We start from the raw sequence: 21,663 nt of genomic DNA on the forward strand, positions 1-21,663 counted from the left end.
TTTTCAGACTATTGTGCGCATTGCTAGCCAAGGAGCAGCTCTTTTATTTTGATGAGGATTACATGAAGGCATTCTTAACTCTTAAGGATGCCTTAATTTCTGCCCCTATTCTCTAATCTCCAGACTGAGCATTGCCCTTTGAGATCATGTGTGACGCCTCTAATTACGCAATTGGAGCTATTCTTAGGCAAAGAGTTGATTGGAAAGCCCTATGTCATTTACTACACCAGTAGGACCATTTCTGATGCACAGTTGAACTACACTACCTTAGAGAAAGAACTCCTGGCCTTAGTATTTACATTAGAGAAGTTTCAGTCATATCTGCTAGGCTCTAAAGTCGTTGTCTACTCAGATCATGCTGCTTTGCAATACCTCATGAGTAAGAAAGATACGAAATTGTGACTCATCCAATAGATGTTGTTATTACAGGAGTTTGATCTCGAAATTTGAGATAAGAGCGAAAGTGAGAATATAGTAGCAGACCATATGTTCAGACTGATTATAGATTCATCTACTAATCAGGGACAGATTAATGATTCATTTCTAGATGAGCATATCTTGTATGTCAAGCATCTTCCTTGATTTGCTGATATTACAATCTGGTGATCGGAAAGCTCCCCGCGCATTGGAGCAAACCTGAGAGAGATCAATTTATGACGCAGGTGAAATACTATTTCTGGGAGGATCCAAAGCTATTCAAGCTTGGAGCAAACCAGATTATTTAGAGGTGTGTCCCAGAGGAGGGGGTCGAGTTCATTCTATCCTTTTGTCATTCTCTGGCATGTGAAGGTCACTTCTCTAGTAGAAAGACCACAACTGAGGTCTTGCAATCTGAATTTTGGTAGCCCACATTGCATAAGGACTCACATTAGTTTTGTCGTAGATGCTTGCGATGTCACCGATTAGGGAACATGGCCAAGAGAGACATAATGCCCTTAACCCCTATTTTGATTGTTGAGATTTTTGATGTTTGGGGGATAGACTTTATGGGCTCTTTTCGACCATCGTTTGGTTATATGTATATCCTTGTTGCGGTGGACTATGTCTCCAAGTCGGTGAAAGTTGTGGTTAACGAACCAATTATCATAAAGTGGTGCTTTATTAAGCACAATATCTTTAGTAGGTTTAGAGTTTCACGTACCTTGATCAGTGATGGGGGTAAGCACTTTAAGAATGTACAGGTCGCTTCTCTTCTACGAAAGTACTGGGTACATCATAAGATAGCCACCCCCTATCACCCACAGACTAGTGGCCAAGTTGAGGTCTCCAACAAAAAATTTAAGAGGATCTTGGAGAAGATGGTTCAGCCAGATCGCAAGGATTGGTCTCAGCGATTGGACGATGCCTTGTGGGCCTATCGAACCACTTACAAGACCCCCATTGGTATGTCTCCCTACTGTTTGGTATTTGAGAAACCATATTATCTTCCTGTTGAGTTGGAGCACATGGCCTATTCGGCAATCAAGACTTTCAATTTTGATTTGGCTCAAGCTGCAAAAAACGCAAACTACAATTGAGCGAGCTTGAGGAGCTGCGAAATGAGGCATATGAGAATGCCAAAATCTACAAAGCTTGAACTAAGGCCTTCCCTGACAAGCATATTCTTAGGAAGAAATTCGAGTCTTGGTAGAAAGTTTGGCTTTTCAATTCTCAGCTTCAGCTGTTTCCAGAGAAGCTAAGGTCCAGGTGGAATGACCCGCTTGAGATCCTTGAGGTATTCCCCCATGGTGGGGTCACTTTGAGGGATTCCAAAATGGGTAAAGATTTTAAAGTGAATGGGCAAAGATTAAAGCCCTATATCTCAGGCCTCATAAATGGACATGACATTGAGTCTATTGATCTGATTGACTGCGAGGGCCAACAGTCTCTTTGTCTGGCTATCTACCATGAGTTGCTTCATGAGAGGCAACTCATGGTAGATAGGATTTTTTTCTTTTTTTATTTGTTTTTGTCATGTATATATTGACTACTCACCTTAAGTTTTGAGTGTTTATGAGTATTTCAGGTGAAATAGATGGATTTAGCAGGGTCAACATAGTTAAAATGAGCAATATGGACTCCTAAGAGCATTGGGCAGACCCAGTGGTAGGGGAGTGTCCTGCGTGGTGGTATTACGGCCAGAATCTTGACAAATAAATTGGTTGTATCTATTCATTTTTCTTCCGTGGCTTTCCCTTCATAGTGTGCATTGTCATGTGTATGTTAGTCTTATTTTTCTATAGCATACTACTGAGGACAGTGGATTTAATGCATTAGGGAGGGTGTGATACACTTGAAGTAAGTTTTGGAAAGAAAAGCCTACTTCAAAAGAGGTGGGACCCATAATTTATTTAGCAAACAAATAAAAAAATAACCTGTCATTTATTATCAATTTAGCATATTTTTATGTTAAAAAAACAGATGTAAAACTTCCTATTTTTTTCATATGACTTTATTCTACTTTTTTACAATATTTTTTCAAGATTGCAAACAGGTCCTAAGCTTCTTTTGACTTGAAAGATCTATGGTTATGTTTATCATTATAAAAGTAGGTTATGAGCAGTTTGTGCAAGTCACCATCACACGTTGCAAGTTCAAACTCAGTGCAATCACATTGCACACTTTAATGTGTCATTGCACCTCAGCTACCCTCCATCTTCTGTTGGGCCCACAGTTGACAGGCTGCACTCTAGAGATGGAGGGCAGGCAGGTGTAGCAGCGTGCTCAAAGTGTGCAATGTGATTGCACCTTATCTGTCTTCCAACTGGTATGGGAGGTTGAATAACTACCTGGTTGTATAGCCACCAACAGGGCTTGTCTACCGGAAAGGTGGGGGCCCTTAATCCCCAGCTAAATCGTAAAAAAAAAATACTTTTCTTTTTTTTGGTTAGTGAAGTTGGAAAGAAACCATCTCCCCTTAGGCCCCGTTTATATGATTGGGGGAAAACCTCGGTTTGAGAAACCCCGGTTTTACTTAAAATCAGGTTTTTGGCAAACCAGACCGTTTATATGATATGACGTGTGATTGTGGACACCAGACGGATTTCGAAAATTGTGGGGCATTTTGAAAAACATGTCATTGTTTTTAGGACAGTATGATCATTTTCCGCACATTCTTTAGCTGGATCTTATGCTTCACAGAAAGCTTGCATCACTTTTCGCATGGTTTAATAGCTACACTAAAGCCAGAATTTTAAATATTTATCTGAAGCAGAGCTAATAGAATAACATGTTGATAGAACGACCCCAATTCATTGATCGCATTGCCGTTCAATGGTAAACCTTCTAACTTTTGCAAAGAACCCAGTTATGAAACAAAGACCCGCATGACATGGCTGTGACTAAACAAAGCTCTCAGCTACTCCATGTTTACCTTGCGCTTCGGTTTTAGAAGTTTAATCTCAGGACAATTACCCAAAAGGAATTAGCCTTCATACCAAGACCACCTTAACAGGCTTATTATAGTTTCTGTTCTTTTTGTTTCTCATATTCTCCACTGCTTCCACAAATTACAGAAGGCGCACTTTGGGCATCTACATTCCGAGATAAATGTGGCATCTGTGATTCCACCAAGATCATTATTGACCTCGGATTCCTGATCTGACCCATGAATATTTGTTGCAGCTTTTCCGGACTAAATCAAATTCTGGTCAACCAGACTTTTGCTTAGCACCAAAACTTCCTGAAGAAAACCACCCTAGTCCAACAGCCACACCCTGGAGTTGAATGAACACGAGGGTACTTCCCACCAGTTTCTCATTAGCTCAGAACATCCATTAGACCGGTAGGCTGGAAGTACCAACAGTTAATCAAGCATTGAATATCATGACCTGTAGATGATCGGAATTGTTCACTAAATAGAACCCTAAAAAATTCAAGGGTAAAAAGGGTAAGATCACATTATTCATAAAATAAGTGATTAATATTGCTACAGGCAGATAGTGTAATCACCCAAGTCAAGCCTCATAATTTACAACAAACTGAAGAACAAACCCAGCTGCTCAGATAGGTCCATAACCCAGCAGTTCCCACCTAAAGGGTGGAAAGCCCAATAGAATCGGTGGACCTTTGAATATCAAGGCAACACAAACACAGACTGCAGCAATGGCAACCATCGAAAGCATTACTGGCCTGTATGCTAGCGATAATCTGGTGCTCCTGTATGCAAATTGCTGAGCACAGAGCTTACAATACTGACTTTTCTTGTTATTATCAATATGCATTCCTGATAATTTCTCAAGGTTTTGGCATGATCCAGAAGAAACTTCACCAGGACAGACTGTTTGTTTGAAGGACTTGTTGGGACCTAACGAACTGCTTGTAATATCAAGAACCACATGTGCAGCCTTGCCATGCTTATCAATTTTCTTCTGCACCAGCTGATTGTAAGCATTGTAGCCTCTCAACAAAGCATAATCTTCAGGGGTAAGCCCAGCTTTGTCTTTAACGCGCTTCCAAGCTTCAGGCCCCACCTGTTTATATGCAAACAAGGATATCAATGCAGAGCTTAGAATGAATAACCAAATTTCCCTTTTATCTTCTTTTTTTTATATATATTTTGCAAAATGAAACTTTGAGTGAAGTTGGAAAGCTTTCAAAGGCTTCTACTAAAACAGAAGCAAAAGCCATGAACCCACTTATCCAGAAATGCAGCACAAATTGGGAACTTGCGTCATTCTCTGGTGCAATTTTCCAACTTTTCGGTCTTCTTATAAATGAATGAATCTAATACCCCTAGGAGTGTACTGGAACACTTAAACAACATCTTGTTTTTCTGGGATAAGATGGAAAAAAAATGAGGATTGTGAAGAGAATACCATTCCCGGATCATCAGTTAATGCATCCACAATAGTCTCTGCACCATCTGTGCTGGCTGCAACGTGAAGCGGAGTCACATCGGCAGGGCCAGCCATGTCGGGTCTAAATAAAAATCTGTTGAGACAATCACTGACATATTGATCATGCTCAGCTTCTGCTCTAGTTGAAGTTCTTTGCGGAACATATCTTAATAAAAGCTCAACCATGGGCCGACATTTTCGACTCACAGCGATATGGAGTAGACACAATTCGGACAACATAAATTTTGAACTTTGTTCTTCTGCAACTACCCTTCCATCAAATAAGATGTCCAGAAGCTTCTTGACTACAGCACACCAGTCATGGTTTGTGGAGAATTCCAAAAGCCACTTGAAGCGTAAATGGGTGAAAATATGTATATGTAAATCGCAACCATCTAATCTAGAAATCAACTGATGCCTTCTGAGAAGCCAACCCATTTCATGCAAGAACTCCATGGCTTCGGTCTTGTCTTTCAAATTACCAGTTCTTTTCTGGTCATCAAAATCAGCGACCTCAAATATATCTTCCAACATACATATTTCAGAGCAAATATCTTGCTCTGCAACTACGAATGGAAAAAAACAACTGCTAAGGCCATTCTCTTCAACCTAGATAAGCATGCAGCATCAGTCAGCGTACTCAATAAAGCACCTAGTCATCAGACAATAGCAATCAGAAGCCCAGTATATGATAGTACCTCAATAAAGCCTCTCCCACATGCATCAGGAAGACAGCAGGAGAAGCTGAAGCTCTGGATACCTTCCTGACCATTGGAACTGTCACTGCTATCAGCAGAGAAACATGCAGCTTCTTTGACTAAGTACCTCCCTTCAAATGCACAAAATAGCCTAAAACAAAATGATAACGATTTTAAGCATGTTATGTCTGTGTATATTTGCCTGCACACTTTTGTGTGTAGGCACAGAAGAGAGAGAGAGAGTACTTTGTGGTTGATTGGAACAGATTAAAGCCTTTGACTGTTAAGGTAGCTTTGTCAGATGCCGTAACAGCAAAAGGGGAAATAGTTATGATCTTAGAACGATTCAAAATTTTCACAGGAAAGGGTGAATCAAACACTACTTGACCTGTAGCAGCAAAGAAGACAAAATAATTCAGGCTTCATCAGTACTGAACTATGTTCTCCAAAATAAAAGTTCCATGCAACTTGTACAAATTAAAACCAACATTCCAAATGAACTTACAGCATACCATTGTTGATAAAGGCTATCTGATTTTGCACCCTGGTATATATCCATCCAGATCTCCAAAATGAATCATCAGAAGCATCCACAAGTCTCTTCAAATAGACACCCAAACTACTACACAGCTGGAAGCAAAGAAATAAGGTATTTAGGAAACAAATGTGGCTAGAAAAGTACCACAGTTGCAAACAAAACCCAAAAGTACCTCTTCCCACATGCATTTCTCTAACCGTAAGTATATAGTCAAAACAATGCAACCAGGCCTTATGTAGCTTTCCATGTCTGTTGGGCTACGTGATAGCCATTCCAGAATCTGAAAATAGTTACGTCAATAGAGAGAACAAGAAATGTTATATGGAGAAACAGTCTGCAGTACCCAGATCTTAAACAAATAATATTTCATAACAGAGACAAAGCATTCACCTGCCCTCTTAGAGCAAGAGGCAGATCATTTGGATCTTTATCAAACAGCTTGAAAATTATGCGATCAGTCCGGCTCTGGTATCAACAGGAAAGAGCAAGGCCATCATGAATAATGTGTCACCGATGGCACACCAAAAAAACAGAAGCAAGGAAGGTTGCGTTAAAGAATTGCCTTTTCAGATTCATAGGACCAAGTAAAAGACAACCAAACAAGTGAGAAGAATACACAAAATAGCTATAACTTGCATGCCTCATTATGTAAGATTGCTCATTTTGTGGTCCAAGAAAAACAGATACCAGTTTTTTATGATGCAAAACAGATTCAACTAGACGTGGAGCTGAATCTGTAATTATCATTAAAGGCCAACAAAGAATTGATGAGAAAAGTTATATTCACAAAATAATTGCATGTAATTCACACCTAAAAAACTATTCGTAATAAAGTTATTGAAAACCTGGCAAAACATATTTTTTTTAATTAAAACTCTAATAAAACCATAGACCTGGAAGGAGATCAAGAACAAGTTCAAACCAACAAACAACAACAACTACGCCTTCATCCCAAAAGAACAAGTTCAAACCAAATAAAAAAAATGGTCAAAACATGTAATTCTACTGACGTGATCTAAGCTTCACTGCAATCTCACCAATCCCGTGTGGTTCATAATATTTAAAGATCTCTCCCAAGGATCTCAGTTGATGCAAGCTAGGCCAACGAAGGCAAGAAGCTTGGCTACGATAACAAAATACTCTCAAACCCAGGTCTTACAACGAGTACGTTTAATCAATCTATCTTGCTTGGACTGGGTTCAGGACTTAGTCCACCATACACAAACACATACGGATCTACGATATTAGGTCTTCTCAAATGCAGCCCAATTGTATAAACAATAAATTGGGACCTATACTGCATCATGACAGCAATATGAAAACATTGCTAAACCATATAGTTGGAAAGCCACAAAAAGAGAGACCTGTAAACTACGGCAGTTTACTGCTAGGCTTTAAACCATCCCGTACAAAGCCTGAAGACTATCCAGTTGAGGGAAGTATAAATGTAGCTTACAGATTATGATATCCTTTTTTGTTTGGTGATTCCTTTGCTTCCTGGCACTGATACATAAATCCTATTTCGCTTCTGAAATGGTCCCCACATCACTTTCCTTTATCCTGACTTGTTTTTTCTAAATTCTTTTTTCAAACAATTTAAATGTCAAATCTTTCTGATAACTGCATTGTTTTAACAAGTCTAGCAACTATGGAAATCAGATCCTTCACAAATGCAATTCTATAAGTATTATAATTACAAGAAACCTTTTAGGCCTCAAACAAGTTTAAAGAATTCGTCCCCTGAAAGTGCACAATAATAGGGACTAGTATAAGTTGTAAATGCCACGCAGGTTTCCAGAACACTCAAAGCAAAAAACAAACAAACAAAATAAACAGTAAAGATATAACATAGGAGTCTTACTTGACCTTCCCCATTAGAACTTGATAGGGACTGAGTAAATGTAGAATCTGAATGAGTGCTTGTTTGAGGTGGACTTGTCTGGTTTGACTCCTGCACCATCCACGAAGGATATTCAGGTGAACTAGTTAAACACTTTGCAGAGGGTGATAACCTAGGACAGCCAGACCCTACCATGTAATCCTGTGATTTATGATAGACGCTGTTCAAATCAAAATCATTTAAATCAATTCTTTCCATGTCAGACTCCGGTTGTGACATTGATAAGAAGGAAAACTCTGATTTTCCTTTAGTATTGCCTTGAACGAGTTGTAAACCTTTATGTTTCTGAGACAAAACTGGTTGTAGAGCATCACTGGCAGTATTTCTATTCGCAAATATGTTCTGGCTTGCATCATTTGGAATCAATGCCACAGTTGCCAAAGGATGTGCGCCCCTCACATTGGAATCTTGCACACCATTAGAATAAGTTGCTCCAGCAATTGAGTTTAGAGGCATAGAAGAACCTTGAGCTTTGACACAGGGGACAGCTGTTGGAACTGATGCAGAAGCCTTCTCTGATGATGCTCCAGGAGGAGATCCACCATTTTGCAATGCCTGAGAGGATTGTTGTCCAAACAGCCCTGGTGTATCACATTTACCAGCACAGCTGGCTAGGTTCTTTAATAGATGAGATAAAAGATCCTGATCCTTTGCCGGGTCAGAGCGATTAGCTGTATATCGAAAAAGGTGGAATAAGTTCATCATTGATCATTACAAAAAATATAAAATAATAGATTACCAACACCGAATACTAAGGGTCTGAAAATGCTAAGGATCTGAAACTCAAGTGGTAAGCAATTTGCGGATTTCCATCAAGCATAAACATACCGTCTTCACTCATTCATAGATTCATGCACATCTCCTGTAAAAATCTTTGGATGACATGGCTTATAATCATGTTCACCCATACGATGCATTTTAGATACTCTTTGTAACATGTCATAACCGCACTAGCACTTAGGTACTTTGGGTAAGGGTCAACTGGGTTTTTGTCTCAACTCAACCCATCTTATCCATTTTGTGACCCAGTAAATGCATACTCAACAGTCAAGGATCAAAAGCATCCAAAGTTAACTATGTACTTTTTATTATTAATTGTTAGTTAATTGTGTGTGTGTCTGTATAAACATGTAATATCTATCTCTACAAGAAATTATCTATATGATAAGATATCCATCACAAGGGCTATAGCTCAGTTGGTAGAGCATTTTGTTTACACGTGTGCCAATGCTTTTCAGGGGAGTTCATCATGCAATCAAAGAAATTTATTTTCTCTTATTGAAAGATTGATGTCTTACTCCATTGATTCGAAGGAACAAGAGAACAATAGCCTGACAAGTATGCGGGACACACATATGCCCATAGAAATACACATGACACACACTCACATACGGTGATACACACACTCTTTAACTTGAAAATTATTTATAATTTAGCTAATTTTTATTAATAATTGATATATTTTTATGTATCCCTCCCCTCTCTCTATTTGATGTTTTTTTATTAGCAAGCCAGGGTTAGGCAAGACCCCTACCAGAAATTACATCACAATGGGCAACAATACATCATAAGCAATTTGGTAATTTAATATCTACATATAGATAACTTTTTAAACCAACTCACTCTCTCGTATCTCCATAGGATCACCTTATTTAAGCGGTTTTCCTAATATCTCTCTCTCTCTTGTGCATGATGGGAGCATTTTTCCCTCAATAAGAAATTCTAAAACAAATATGTAAATGACATGTATAACAAAATACGTCCCATATCATTAAAAAAAATGACAGCTGTGTCAATATTTTGCACAAGGCTGCCCCCAATCCATCTTTAAGAAGTATATATATATATATATAGAGAGAGAGAGAGAGAGAGAGTTTTGGTCAGGTCGCCATGATGTCCAAATGAGTTTTCTTTTTCATATTTTATTTTTTCTATTGTGTTTCATTAAGGGCACGTTTGATTACCTGGACAAATGCCACTCGGATGTGTTGGCCGGCATTTGTCCAGGATGCATGAGTCACACCCCACAAGTTGTTTACCCATCCTTCTAGAAATTCCGATGTCATACCTGTATCTGAACCCATATTCACATGAAATAGTAGATGCTTGACTTAGGGGCCAAAGATTGCTAGAAGCAGTTAAGTTGTCTGCACACTAAACATGGACACATACATGTAGATGGAGTTTAAACTTACATACTTTACAACCGATGTGCTTAGATGCCTAATTCAGGATGCTGAAAACATTCTCTTTATGTGTATTAGCATTACCATTATGTATCATTGAGAACAACGAAAAACAATCATAATAATCCAAGCCGGAATCAAGTTTGCATCAACCACGTATAAATTGAGTTGACCAAAATCATCCAGTCAGCTGGCTTCTATTATTAGGTGTACAGGTTAAACTGTCTAGGCCACAGCATTCATCCAAGAACTTTTAGAGTTTTAGCTTCCAATCTTTTATAGTGAAAGACATTACATGCCAAAAATAGCTTGGGAGAAAACCCTATCTTTCGAATCGTGAGACAACTATGCAGAAAAATGGGTTCTGGAACCAAGAAATAAAAATATGATGAACTATGTCACATGGGTGCAGGTGCGGTGCGGGGGTGCAGCACTTTCAAAAAACTTGGGTGCGGGGGTGCGGCAAAAATATAAAAAAGTATATATATATAGTCCAAAAGTTGGACATAAATGACCCTGGGTGAGTTGACTGCACCCAGGGTCAGGTTGACCACATCGAGTGTGGGTGCGACGCGGGTGCAGCACCTAGTTGGAGAGTCCCTGTGACATAGGATCAAACTCGTTTTAGACATCCCCGCAGATTCATGAGTAACACCTCATAGTCCATCCAACCCCAAACCCCTTCTTTCTCTTCTGCTATCTAGACAGGGCATGCAATACAGTATCTAACAGGCCCCTCCACATTATCAGCTTAAACAGAGGTGGCGCGCCCACTCATTGTTCACTGACTGCCACTGCATTGGCAGTTAGTTAATATTGCTTCTTGGATCTTCTTCATCAACCTTTTTATTGAACACATTCAGTTTTCCACTTTGGTACATGAAACTAGAAATTAATTACAGATGAAAAAGAAAAGGCTTTCATTCAGGCCATTTTCTAAAACAGGAACAAACTTAATGGCCAAAAACTTGATCAATTAAAAGAACAAGCAAACATGTAAGAGAAACCTATAGTCTCAAGCTGAACCAAAGATATACACAGACTTAATCAAACATATTAAGCATCATCCAGGGGAAATGGAAGACTGAGTGAACAAATCACATGATGATAAATGCTTCCCCGGGCTGAAGGAAAAGATCCTCAACCAATAGATAATAACAGGCCAAGTATCAGAATTCTAGCATCTTTTAACAAGGTTAGATAAACAAAAAGTTACATGGTTTAACTTTAACTTCATCAAAATACAACATAGATGACAGATAGTTGAACCGTCTCTACAAGTGGAAGTGCATAGAGATCCTTGAGGCTATGCTCTTGCTTATTACAGGACTTTGGGAAGTGACAAAATGGTTGCCTTTTTGCCATCATATCTTCCCAAATGCCCAAATATTGGAGAACATTAGATAGTCTTGTTAAGAACTCATTCTTGGGGGCTAAAACTTGGTAAATTCTAGCCATGCTTTTGCTATAGCACCAATAATCTTACTATTTTTGAGATCAGACCTGCTAGACCTACTATCCGGGCAAAAGTGTTTCATATGTTTGATGCCCTGTAGCAACAGAAGGAAGCTTTAAATGGATCGGCAAATACATTTAGCATTGCTAATCTTTTGACATAATGTCCTTACTCCTTTTATTGGAATATTAAGATCAAAGCTGTTCCCTGATAAATCTTGGATCATAACCAGAACACGCTGCAAGGAAGCGAAGAGAACACACAGCAGTTTGGGGCTGAATGCTTGCATGATTCCCAATGTGGGTCGTGCCCTATTCTTCACTTTTTTATTAAAACAAATAAAACTTTTACATGACAGAAATACCTCTGTTAACAAATAAACAAATACTTTACAAAGAGGGGTAAAAAGATAAAAGAAGAAAGAAACATAATATAACAATAGTATGGCTGGATCTAGGTGTTAGAGAACAAAAGGATTCAGGTCCAGACCCGGTTCAGGGTAACCAAAGTGGTAAATGTGGTGAAGATAGTAACTCTATGAATAGTGCTGTCAAATGTGGATCCTCTCAATCCAAACCCTTAATTCAAGGAATGTTGAGAGCTCAATATATAGAAGGAAGAGTCCTTCATGGGAAAGGATTTGAATCATTATCGAGTCTAATGTAAACACAATCATGATTGTGAATGGACTCCACCGCTCATTGAAAACGTGAGAGAGACTTCTACCATGGACGTAGGTCGGATCTCAACCGAACCACGTAAAACTTCTGTTCTTGATTTGTGCTTTCCTCTTGTGTGTTGGTGTTTTGTTATGGTATCAAAACCATAACCTGGTGGTCTAATGGAGTCTTCAAATGGATCAACATCTCAGAAATCTGGGGAGTCTCCTGCTTCTTCCTTGTTTCAGCATCCCAATAGCCTTCAACATTTCCTCTCCACGATATTAACTTCGGAGAACTGTCTCCTTTGGCAATCACAATTCATACCCATCCTTCATGGGTATGACATGATGGGTTATGCTGACGGGAGTCACACTGCTCCCTCAAAATTCAAGGATGAGAAAACCAAAGAGTTGAACCCATGTTATCTTGATTGGATGCGTCATGATCAGTTATTGCTATGTTGGATCATCTCCTCCCTCTCGGAGTCCATTCACAACCAAATCATTTGCTTACTACATCTTTTGACGTGTGGCAAACCTTAAAACAATCGCATGCTGCTCATTCTCGCTCGAGAATAATGCAGCTCAAGTCCCAGTTCCAGGACTTGAAGAAATGAGATAGAAAAATGGATGATTATATCCAAAAGGCGAAGGCAATAACACACCAGCTGTCTATTTCTTCTCTGCCCACTAGAGGAAGAAGACCATATTATGCAGATTTTAAAGGGTCTTCCAAGTGACTATCTAGCCTTTAAGATGTCAATAGAAACCAGATCAAATCCGGTGACCTTGAGCGAGCTCCACAACATGCTACTTATTCAGGAAGCACATCTTACTGAAAATGAAGAATCTGTTGGACCAGCGGCTAAATTTGTTTTCAAGCAGTCTGAAAATTATCAAGACAAATCAATCTGAGACAAACAGTTCAGAGGAAACTATCAAAACAGAGGATGTGGAAGGAATGGAGGACGGTTCTATCGTCAGAATAATAGGGGAGGAAATCATATAACCGAGTTGCATGTCAGTTACGTGATCAGTTTGGGTATTCAGCGAAGCAGTGCAATCAGCTTTAAAATCGGTCTTCTGGTCCACTGAGCGCCTACCATGCTGCTGCACAGTCAATCAGTGGTATGTCAGTTTGTGACGAGTGTTAAAATGGATGTATATATATATATATATAGTAGTCATATTTGGTTGACTTTATATAACCGTTGGAGAGGATCCTGAAAAGAAGTCATATAGTATATGGGTTTGGATCCGAGTCGGGTCTGGACCCAGGACCCAATGTTGTTTGACGCATTGTTTGTTGTTATGTTGTAATTCTATTTTTTATCGGAGAGTATTTTCATACCCTAATTATTGTACAACAACAACTACGCCTTCATCCCAAAACAATTGGGGTCGGCAATATGAACCAAAAAAGAAAATCATTATGGGTCTTCCACATGAATCCTTGTCCTCCAATCATTTCTATCCAATGCCATGTCCTCGGTGAAGTTCAAAGCATTCATATCCTTTCCTATCATCTCCATCCAAGTCTTCTTAGGCCTACCCCAACCTCTTTTAACTAATATATTTTTCCATTTCTCCATCCTTCTAACTGGAGCATCATTAGGCCTTCGCCGAATATGTCCAAACCACCGTAAACGATTCTCTCTCATCTTATTTTCAATGGGTGCAACGCCTACCTTCTTATGTATCTTCTCGTTTCGAATCCTATCTTTTATTGTATTTACACACATCCATCTAAGCATACGCATCTCAGCTACACTCATTTTTTGAATATGATGTCTCTTGGCAGCCCAACATTTCGTACCATATAGTAAAGCGGGTCTAATTGTCGTCCTATAAAACTTTCCCTTCAACTGCAATGGCATTCTACGATCGCACAACACTCCAGTTGCACTTTTCCATTTCATCCACCCAACCTTTATCCTATGATTTACATGTCCATCAATTTCTCCATACTTTTGAATGATAGATCCCAAATATTTGAAACAGTCATCCACCGGTATTTCTTGCTCACCAAGCTTCACTACACTTCCATCACTACTTTGTTGCTTACTAAACCGACATTCCATATATTTTGTCTTACTCTTTACTCTGTAAAACCCACATTTCAAAAAAAATGTTTTGGACCCGAGTCGGGTCCGGACCCGACCCGGGCCCCTTTTCATTAGGGTTTTAAGTAACCCGACTCCCGAGCACTCCCGAGCGCCGCACACCCCCCCCCCATGCGATATCGGGCGAATCAGGAAACCCATCGAGGGTTTCCCCATTCATCGCCCCCCCCCCCCCCGGTACCTTTAAGAGAAGCGTAGGAGGTCGAGGGGAGTCACGCCTCCCTCTAGCAGCCCTTGCCCCCATCGCGCCGGTCTCCTCCCTTGCTGCGCACGCCGCCGACGCCGGCCAGTGCCTCCCAGGTACGCCGTCTCCACCCTTTTCTCCTCCCTCTTCTCTTCCTCACCCCTTCTTTGTCACCTCGCCGGGAGGCCGACAGGCAGCTCACAGCCCCTGCCGCGGCCTCCCACCACCCTCTGTGCCCATCGGGGGCCTGACAGGTAGCCTACGGGGCCCCTGTCGTTCCCTTCTCCCTCTGGGATTTGTCGGAGTGCCGACAGGGGACCTATGGCCCCTGCGACACCCCCCTTTTTTCTCTGTCACCTCGTCGGGAGGCCGACAGGCGGCGCACGGCCCCTGTCACGCCCTCCCCTCTCCTTTGTGGCCTACGAAGGGGTCGACAGGAGATTTGTGGCTCCTGTCACCCCGGTCTCTCGCTGGCAGGGGTTAGCCCCCCCCCCCCCCCCCCCTGCCGCCTCTCGATCTCCGATAGGCAGGGGCAATGCCCCTGCCGTTTCCTATTTCCCGGCAAGCAAGGGCTCGCCCCCTGCCGCCTCTTGGCTTCTGGGAGGGCAAGGAATATCCCTCTGCTGCCCTTGATTCTCGGCACGCAGGGGGGCAGACACCCCCTGCGGCTCCGTGAATTTGCCAGGCAGGGGTCGAGGCCCCTGCCATTTGTTGGTTCTTCAGGCAGGGGCCGAGGCCCCTGCCGTCCCTTGATTCGTCAGGCAGGGGCTGGGGCCCCTGCCATTTCCCCATTTTCGTCAGGCAGGGGCCAAGGCCCTTGCCATTCATTTTTGTGCCAGGCAGGGGCCGAGGCCCTGCCATTCCCTGTTCATCAGGTAGGGGTTGAGTCCCCTGCCATGCGTGACCTTGTTTGGCAGGGCAGAGGCCCCTGCCCTTCGCCTCTTGTCAGGCAGGGGCCGAGGCCCCTGCCATTCGCTATTTTTATCTGGCAGGGGACGAGGCCCCTGCCATTCACTATTTCGTCAGGCAGGGGCCGAGGGCCCTGCCTTTTGTTGTTCAGTCTGGAAGGGGCCGAAATCCCCGGTCACCTAATCCTACATGTGCTCTCGTCGCACCATTAAATTAAATTATCATAATTGAATACTCACACTTTTGCAGACTTCGCATCGAACCCCGCTCTGGCTCCGCGGCCTGAGCCTCGTATCATCTACACTCGTAGACGCACGCAGTTGCACGACATCCCGAGGTAGGGGAAAGTCGCACGAAGGGTTTGTATGAATGAAATAAAATTATAAGGATTCTGTGATAGAATAGTTTATTTGGCATGCATTCTCACTCGTAGAATTTCTTAACTGGTGATTGTCTGTGTTGTGTTTCTGCATCCGTATTCTTTCGAAATTACATGCTTATTGTGAGCTCTACGAGTAGACTCATTGCTAGAAAGACCTTATTACTGTATTTTCGCCTTGCTCACTGTTATAAGTTACTATAGATGCCTTATTGGTTATTGCCTGATGAATCTTATATGCGACTTCTTGGTTTTTAGTATTCGAGCATGCCAAGTATAATACAGACTTTTATAAAACTTTGTGATGGGTTATCTATCGAGAACCCACAAATTTATTTTCGTAATTAGACCTGAAGACAAGTATGATACAAATAGTACGGGAGGTCATTGAGTACCTCGAAGTGATCAAGCAACTCCTTATTGATATCAATGAGATAATACCGGCCTCCACAGGCCCATTTGCTCATAGAGCAATACATGTCATGTATGAACCAAAACAATTATAAAACATTATGTTGCCCTCTCATCGTAGTTGTACCTCTAGGAAAGTACGATCGTACTTTTGGACAAGTACGTCCCATGTGGGTTACGATGGTTGGATGATGAGGTTGTAGCAACCTCGATGCGTGCATTTAGCACAATGCTGAGATCACATAAATGGTGATCATTCGCCTTCACAGGCAAGATGCTCGAGTGGGTCTAATAGACCAGAGCATGTAGGATGGGGCGGCGGTTAAGAAACCCCCGTCGTACCCATTCGACCTTCACGGTTCATCAAGGGAGATGATGGATGGTACAAAAACTCTGATGGACAGGTTGTTAACAACCACCCCACGGGCAAAAGACTCGGTTTCCCCAGTCATCAGAGTTAGGGGAATTGGGATTACCATAAATTATCCTAGGTGGTAACTCCCAAGTACTTCTGCAGAAGTTGGATGCATCCATGGGCCACGAATGCCTTTGGGGATTTACTCTCTTAATCACTGACTGTCCCCTTAGGAGCGGACTCAGTCAGTCATCCGGGTTAATGAAAACACCTGACATAATAAACCCCCGGATCGGTCTCGGTTGTTTCTACGTTTCGCGTCTGTGCGTACCCACAGGCCAATTAATATCATAACTTAAAGAATATCTTCTTGAATAGTTGTAGATGATTGAGATTTACACTGCTTGAAATGCTTCAATTAACAGCTCTTTGTACATATTACACCTGTTAGAATAGATTACAATTGTATTGATTGTTTAAATATCATAATTGTTTATCTCATATATGTCCTGTTTTATTTTCATTCTACTTATTTGTTCGTGCACCTACTGGTTTGTTATGAAACTGACACATTTCATGGGCAGGTGAGGAGTAGGACTGCACAGGCGGCCGATGGCGTTGTGCAATACGGATCAAGAATTATCTTCTTTCTGCTGGCGGCTTGGCTTTGAGTTTTCTTTAGATTATTGAACTTCGGAACAAAATGCTCATTTTGTAATAAACTGCAGATTTTTAATTTATTGCCTTATTTCTTCAATTCCTTTAAGTTGTTGTCCATGTGAATGATGATTTTTCAGCTAACGTACCCAGGATTGTTGACTTGTGCTCCTTTCTAAATATCTTCCGCTGTCGTTTTTAAAAGTTAAAACTTTAAATCTTTGAAAGGTTTTTCGATAAGGTTTTCGAAATCACAAGTCAAAATTTTGGGGCGTTACATACTCAACTTAAAACATCCTGCTTCCAACGTCTATCTCCATAATTCTAACTTAGCATTAACCCCAGCTCTAGACTCATCAATCAAAACAATATCATCAGCAAACAACATACACCACGGGACATTTTCTTGAATTGATCTCGTAAGCTCATCTATCACTATAGCAAATAGGAAAGGGCTTAATGCAGATCCTTGATGTAACCCAACCGTTATAGGAAAATTAGTTGTCACCCCTCCACAAGTGCGGACATTGGTTACTACTCCTTCGTACATATCTTTAATTATACTAATGTACTTGAGAGAAACACTTTTCTTCATAATTGTCCACCAGAGAACATTTCTAGGTAGTCTATCGTATGCCTTCTCCAAATCAATAAAAACCATATGCAAATCTTTGTTCCTCTCTCTATATCTCTCAATAAGTTGTCTAAGAAGATGTATAGCTTCCATAGTTGATCTTCCAAGCATAAAACCAAATTGATTCTCTGATATCATGACAACCTTCCTCAACCTATACTTAATCACCCTCTCCCAAAGTTTCATAGTATGACTCATGAGTTTTATACCATGATAGTTTGTGCAATCTTGTATATCACCCTTATTCTTATATAGAGGCGCCAAAGTACTCTTCTTCCACTCATTAGGCATCTTATTTGTCCGCTAAATCTTGTTAAAAAAAATTGTCAACCATTCTAAACCTTTCTCACCCAAGCATTTCCAAGCCTCGATAGGTATACCATCTGGGCCAACTGCCCTTCTTGATTTCATTTTCTTCAAAGCCTCTGCAATTTATTTCTTTTGAATCTTGCGCATGAAGTCACGATTCATCTCATAAAGAGGAATGGAGAAGTCTCCAAGATCATGAGCATGACTTCCATTAAATAGCTTATCAAAATAATCTTTCCATCTCTCCTTAATCTCCTCATCTTTGACTAAAACCCTTTGTGTTTCATCTTTGATACATCTAACAATACTCAGATCCCTCGATTTCCTATCTCGCATCTTTGCAAGCCTATAAATATCCTTCTCGCCCTCTTTGGTATCCAACTTGTCATAAACCTTCTTATATACCTTATCCCTCGCGTTTCGAACTACTTTTTTAGCTTCCTTCTTTGCTATCATATACTTCTCCAAATTCTCATTATCACAACTCTTACTTATATTTCTATACCCTAATTATTATAACCCCTTAATATATATTTCATAATACAATCTGTCACGTTAAACTGTACTGTTATGAACATGACTTTCTACATCCCCTTCTCTCTCTATTGTTCTTCTTCCCTGGGCAGGTGAATCTGGACGGCAGATTTTAACATGGTATCAGAGCAGTGTTAAAGCTAGGCCCGGGATTGCTTTTCCAAAAGGTATGGCCAAGGAGATGATATGAGATTCCAAGTCAAGATTGTTTTCCGATCCTTGATTCTATGTCTCCCTCTACTTTCTCTTGTTTCCTTAAAGATCTGGTCCTCTTCTCTAAAGAAATTGTTTAAAATCGTTTTTCTTCATAATCGTCTTTTCTTGTCATCAATCTGAAACTCCTTTGTCTTGAAATATCGTTTCTTCCTCTAATTTCTTACCGTCAATCTGAAACCTCCTTTTGTCTTGAAATAACGTCAATCTGAAACAGCCTTTTGTCTTGAAATAACATGAATCTAATGTTTATCTAAAATCTTTCTTCTCTATATTCAATGTCTTTGTTGTTTCACACTACAAAGTTCTTTGACGTCTTTGCAATCTGACCTTTTTTAATCCAGTCCCTTGACGTCTTTGTCTTCTTGACCTGATGTTATTATTTTCTCTTTTCAACGAGGGATTTATCAATATCAGGGACTGATTTTGTTTCGATAGGATCAGACCTCTCGTGCTCTCTGATCCCGTCTGGATATAACATACTTGTCGTGATTCTTACTGCAAAAAAAAAGGCAAAATATTAGTGTGGCTGATTCCCTCGATGCACTGAGTCTAGTTCAGAATTCTCTTTTCTTTGTTCCTTTTATTGAACGTTATTTTTTTCCTTGTGTCCTTTCAAATGGATCCATCTTTTTCGCAAACGGGTCTTTCTTTTAACTTCCTTAGTCAACGGGTCTTTGAAAAGTTAAATAATACCAATTTCTTGACTTGGAAAAGACAAATTGTTCCTTTTACGAGGAGCCAAGATCTCTCTCAACATCTGAATGGATCAATTCCGACCCCTCCAGAGTTCATTTCGCAAGAAAAGAAGAATGATAAAGGGGTGTCCTCTATTGTGCTTGCTAGAAATCCAGATTATGTTGCTTGGATGAAAAGGGACCAAGCATTGGTAGCATATATCACCTCTACGCTCTGACAAGAAGTACTTGTAGTTATTCCTGAGCCAAGGAGTTGTGGGAGAAGTTAGTTCAGACATATTCGTAGATCTCCGAGGCAAGAGTTGTGTTCCTCAAGCGAGAATTTCAAATATTAAAGAAAGATTAGATGTCTCTCATGGAATACTTGAATAAAATGAAAAGTATCACGGATCAGCTGACTATCGTGGGATGTGCGGTCATTGATAAAGATAAAGTGCAGCAGACTTTAAGCGGATTGGGGCCAGATTATCATTTTCTAGAAACATCCTTTTTGTGTCTCCCAGAGCTTCCAAAATTCGAAGATCTACGTGAAAAGTTGTTTCAGTATGAGATGACTTTAAAGGGATTTTTTGAGGAGACTTATATGCAGTAAGGGACTCAAGATGTACTTGCTACAGGGCTAAATGGAAGAGAAAGCGGAGGAAATGTTTTTCGAGGTAGGGGAGGACAAGGAAGAAATGGCTTTGGGGGTCATGGATTGCTTCCAACGCCCAATGTGCCCCTCAATCAACAAGGTCAAAGGTCCATCCCTACTTGTTTTTTGTGTAATAGAAAGGGACATATTAAAGCAAATTGCTGGTTTAATCCTCAGAAATAGGAAAATCTTATCAGACAGGGGCTAAGAAAGATAGAAAATTCAAAAGTTAGGGAAGAAGTAAAGGAGTTGCTATTGGCAGCCTTTGCAAGACTGAATATGAAGCAGAATGACAAAAGCACTTGGTACGTCAACTCTGAGGCAGCAATCCACATTACAGGTGATGCGGGAAAGCTCCTAAGTCTTACTCCTTATGTTAGTAGAAATAGTATAGTCACAGGAGATGGTTCTCTTCACTCAATCTCACACATTGGAAATGTCATTATACCCATGTCCAAGTCTTCCCTCAGTCTTTCAAATGTCCTTCATGCTCTCAATATTTAGAAAAATATTGTTTTCGTCTCAAAACTTGTTGATGATGTTAATGCCTCAGTTGAATTTACTTCATCTTCTGTTCATGTGAAGGATCTTCACACAAGGAAGGCATTCGCTGAAGGAAAGAGATAAGGCAACATGTACATCTTTCAAGAAGATCCCTCCTCTTCAATTCGTTCCACTTGCTCATCCTTGAAGCTCCATCAGACTCCATCATTGGTCTCTTCTAAGTGTGTGTTTGTTGTTTCTGAATGTAATAATCCAACTCTATGGCATAGTCGTCTGGGTCATTGCGATCGTCACTTCATTGAAAAACTCATCTCAAATAATTTTATTCCTAAGTCTAGTCTGAGTCTAGAAGCAAATGATATAAAATGTCCTAGCTGTCATTTATGTAAAAGTCATGTTTTACCTTTCAATTCAATCAATAAAAGAGCTTTAAGGCCTTTTGAGGTCATATATTCTGATGTCTGGCTCCAATTGCCTCTAGATTTGATAGTAGATATTATCTTATTTTCGTTGACAAGTTATTCACATTACACTTGGATATTCTTCATGAAGCACAAGTCAGAAGTCTTTGGATTGTTTTGAAGATTTCATTCCTTTGTCAAAAACCATTTCTCTGACATTTTCAATGTGATGGGGAGAGAATTGTCCTCTAGTGATTTTATTGATTTTCTTCAACATAATGGAATAAGGAGAATATTGCCTTGCCCACACACACCTCAACAAAATGAGATTGCTGAGAGAAAGCATCGACATATTGTTGAGACTGCAATGAGCATGATGCACGATAGTAATCTCCCTATTACCTTATGGACAAAGGTTTTTCACTCTGCAGTGCATGTGATAAACCGACTGCCCATGGCCAT

General features: G+C 40.4%; 2 protein-coding genes across 3 annotated transcripts in view; one reads left to right on the top strand and one right to left on the bottom strand.

Moving 5' to 3' along the window:
* The first annotated feature begins 911 nt into the window (after nt 1-911).
* On the top strand, nt 912-1,517 carry LOC149820943 (uncharacterized). Its single transcript, XM_089981867.1, has one exon. The coding sequence runs from the start codon at nt 912-914 to the stop codon at nt 1,515-1,517; it is 606 nt and encodes a 201-aa protein (XP_089837993.1).
* A 2,335-nt stretch (nt 1,518-3,852) lies between these two features.
* The window catches only part of LOC149820944 (squamosa promoter-binding-like protein 1), a 49,452-nt gene continuing 31,641 nt past the window's right edge, over nt 3,853-21,663 (bottom strand). The window contains exons 3-11 of one of the 2 annotated variants that reach the window (XM_089982795.1): nt 8,086-8,624; nt 7,915-8,004; nt 6,444-6,518; nt 6,226-6,333; nt 6,028-6,145; nt 5,762-5,903; nt 5,516-5,666; nt 4,797-5,426; nt 3,853-4,451 (exon numbers count right to left, since the gene is read on the bottom strand). In XM_089982795.1, coding sequence (XP_089838921.1) covers nt 3,981-4,451; nt 4,797-5,426; nt 5,516-5,666; nt 5,762-5,903; nt 6,028-6,145; nt 6,226-6,333; nt 6,444-6,518; nt 7,915-8,004; nt 8,086-8,624 — 2,324 coding nt within the window. In that variant the 3' untranslated portion in view covers nt 3,853-3,980. Of the gene's footprint in view, nt 4,452-4,796; nt 5,427-5,515; nt 5,667-5,761; nt 5,904-6,027; nt 6,146-6,225; nt 6,334-6,443; nt 6,519-7,914; nt 8,625-21,663 lie in introns of both variants that reach the window. The other variant, XM_089982794.1, reaches the window with a different exon arrangement.

Source organism: Nuphar pumila, chromosome 12, assembly GCF_984573655.1.
Source record: "Nuphar pumila chromosome 12, dmNupPumi1.hap1.1, whole genome shotgun sequence".
NCBI classification, from domain to species: Eukaryota; Viridiplantae; Streptophyta; class Magnoliopsida; order Nymphaeales; family Nymphaeaceae; genus Nuphar; species Nuphar pumila.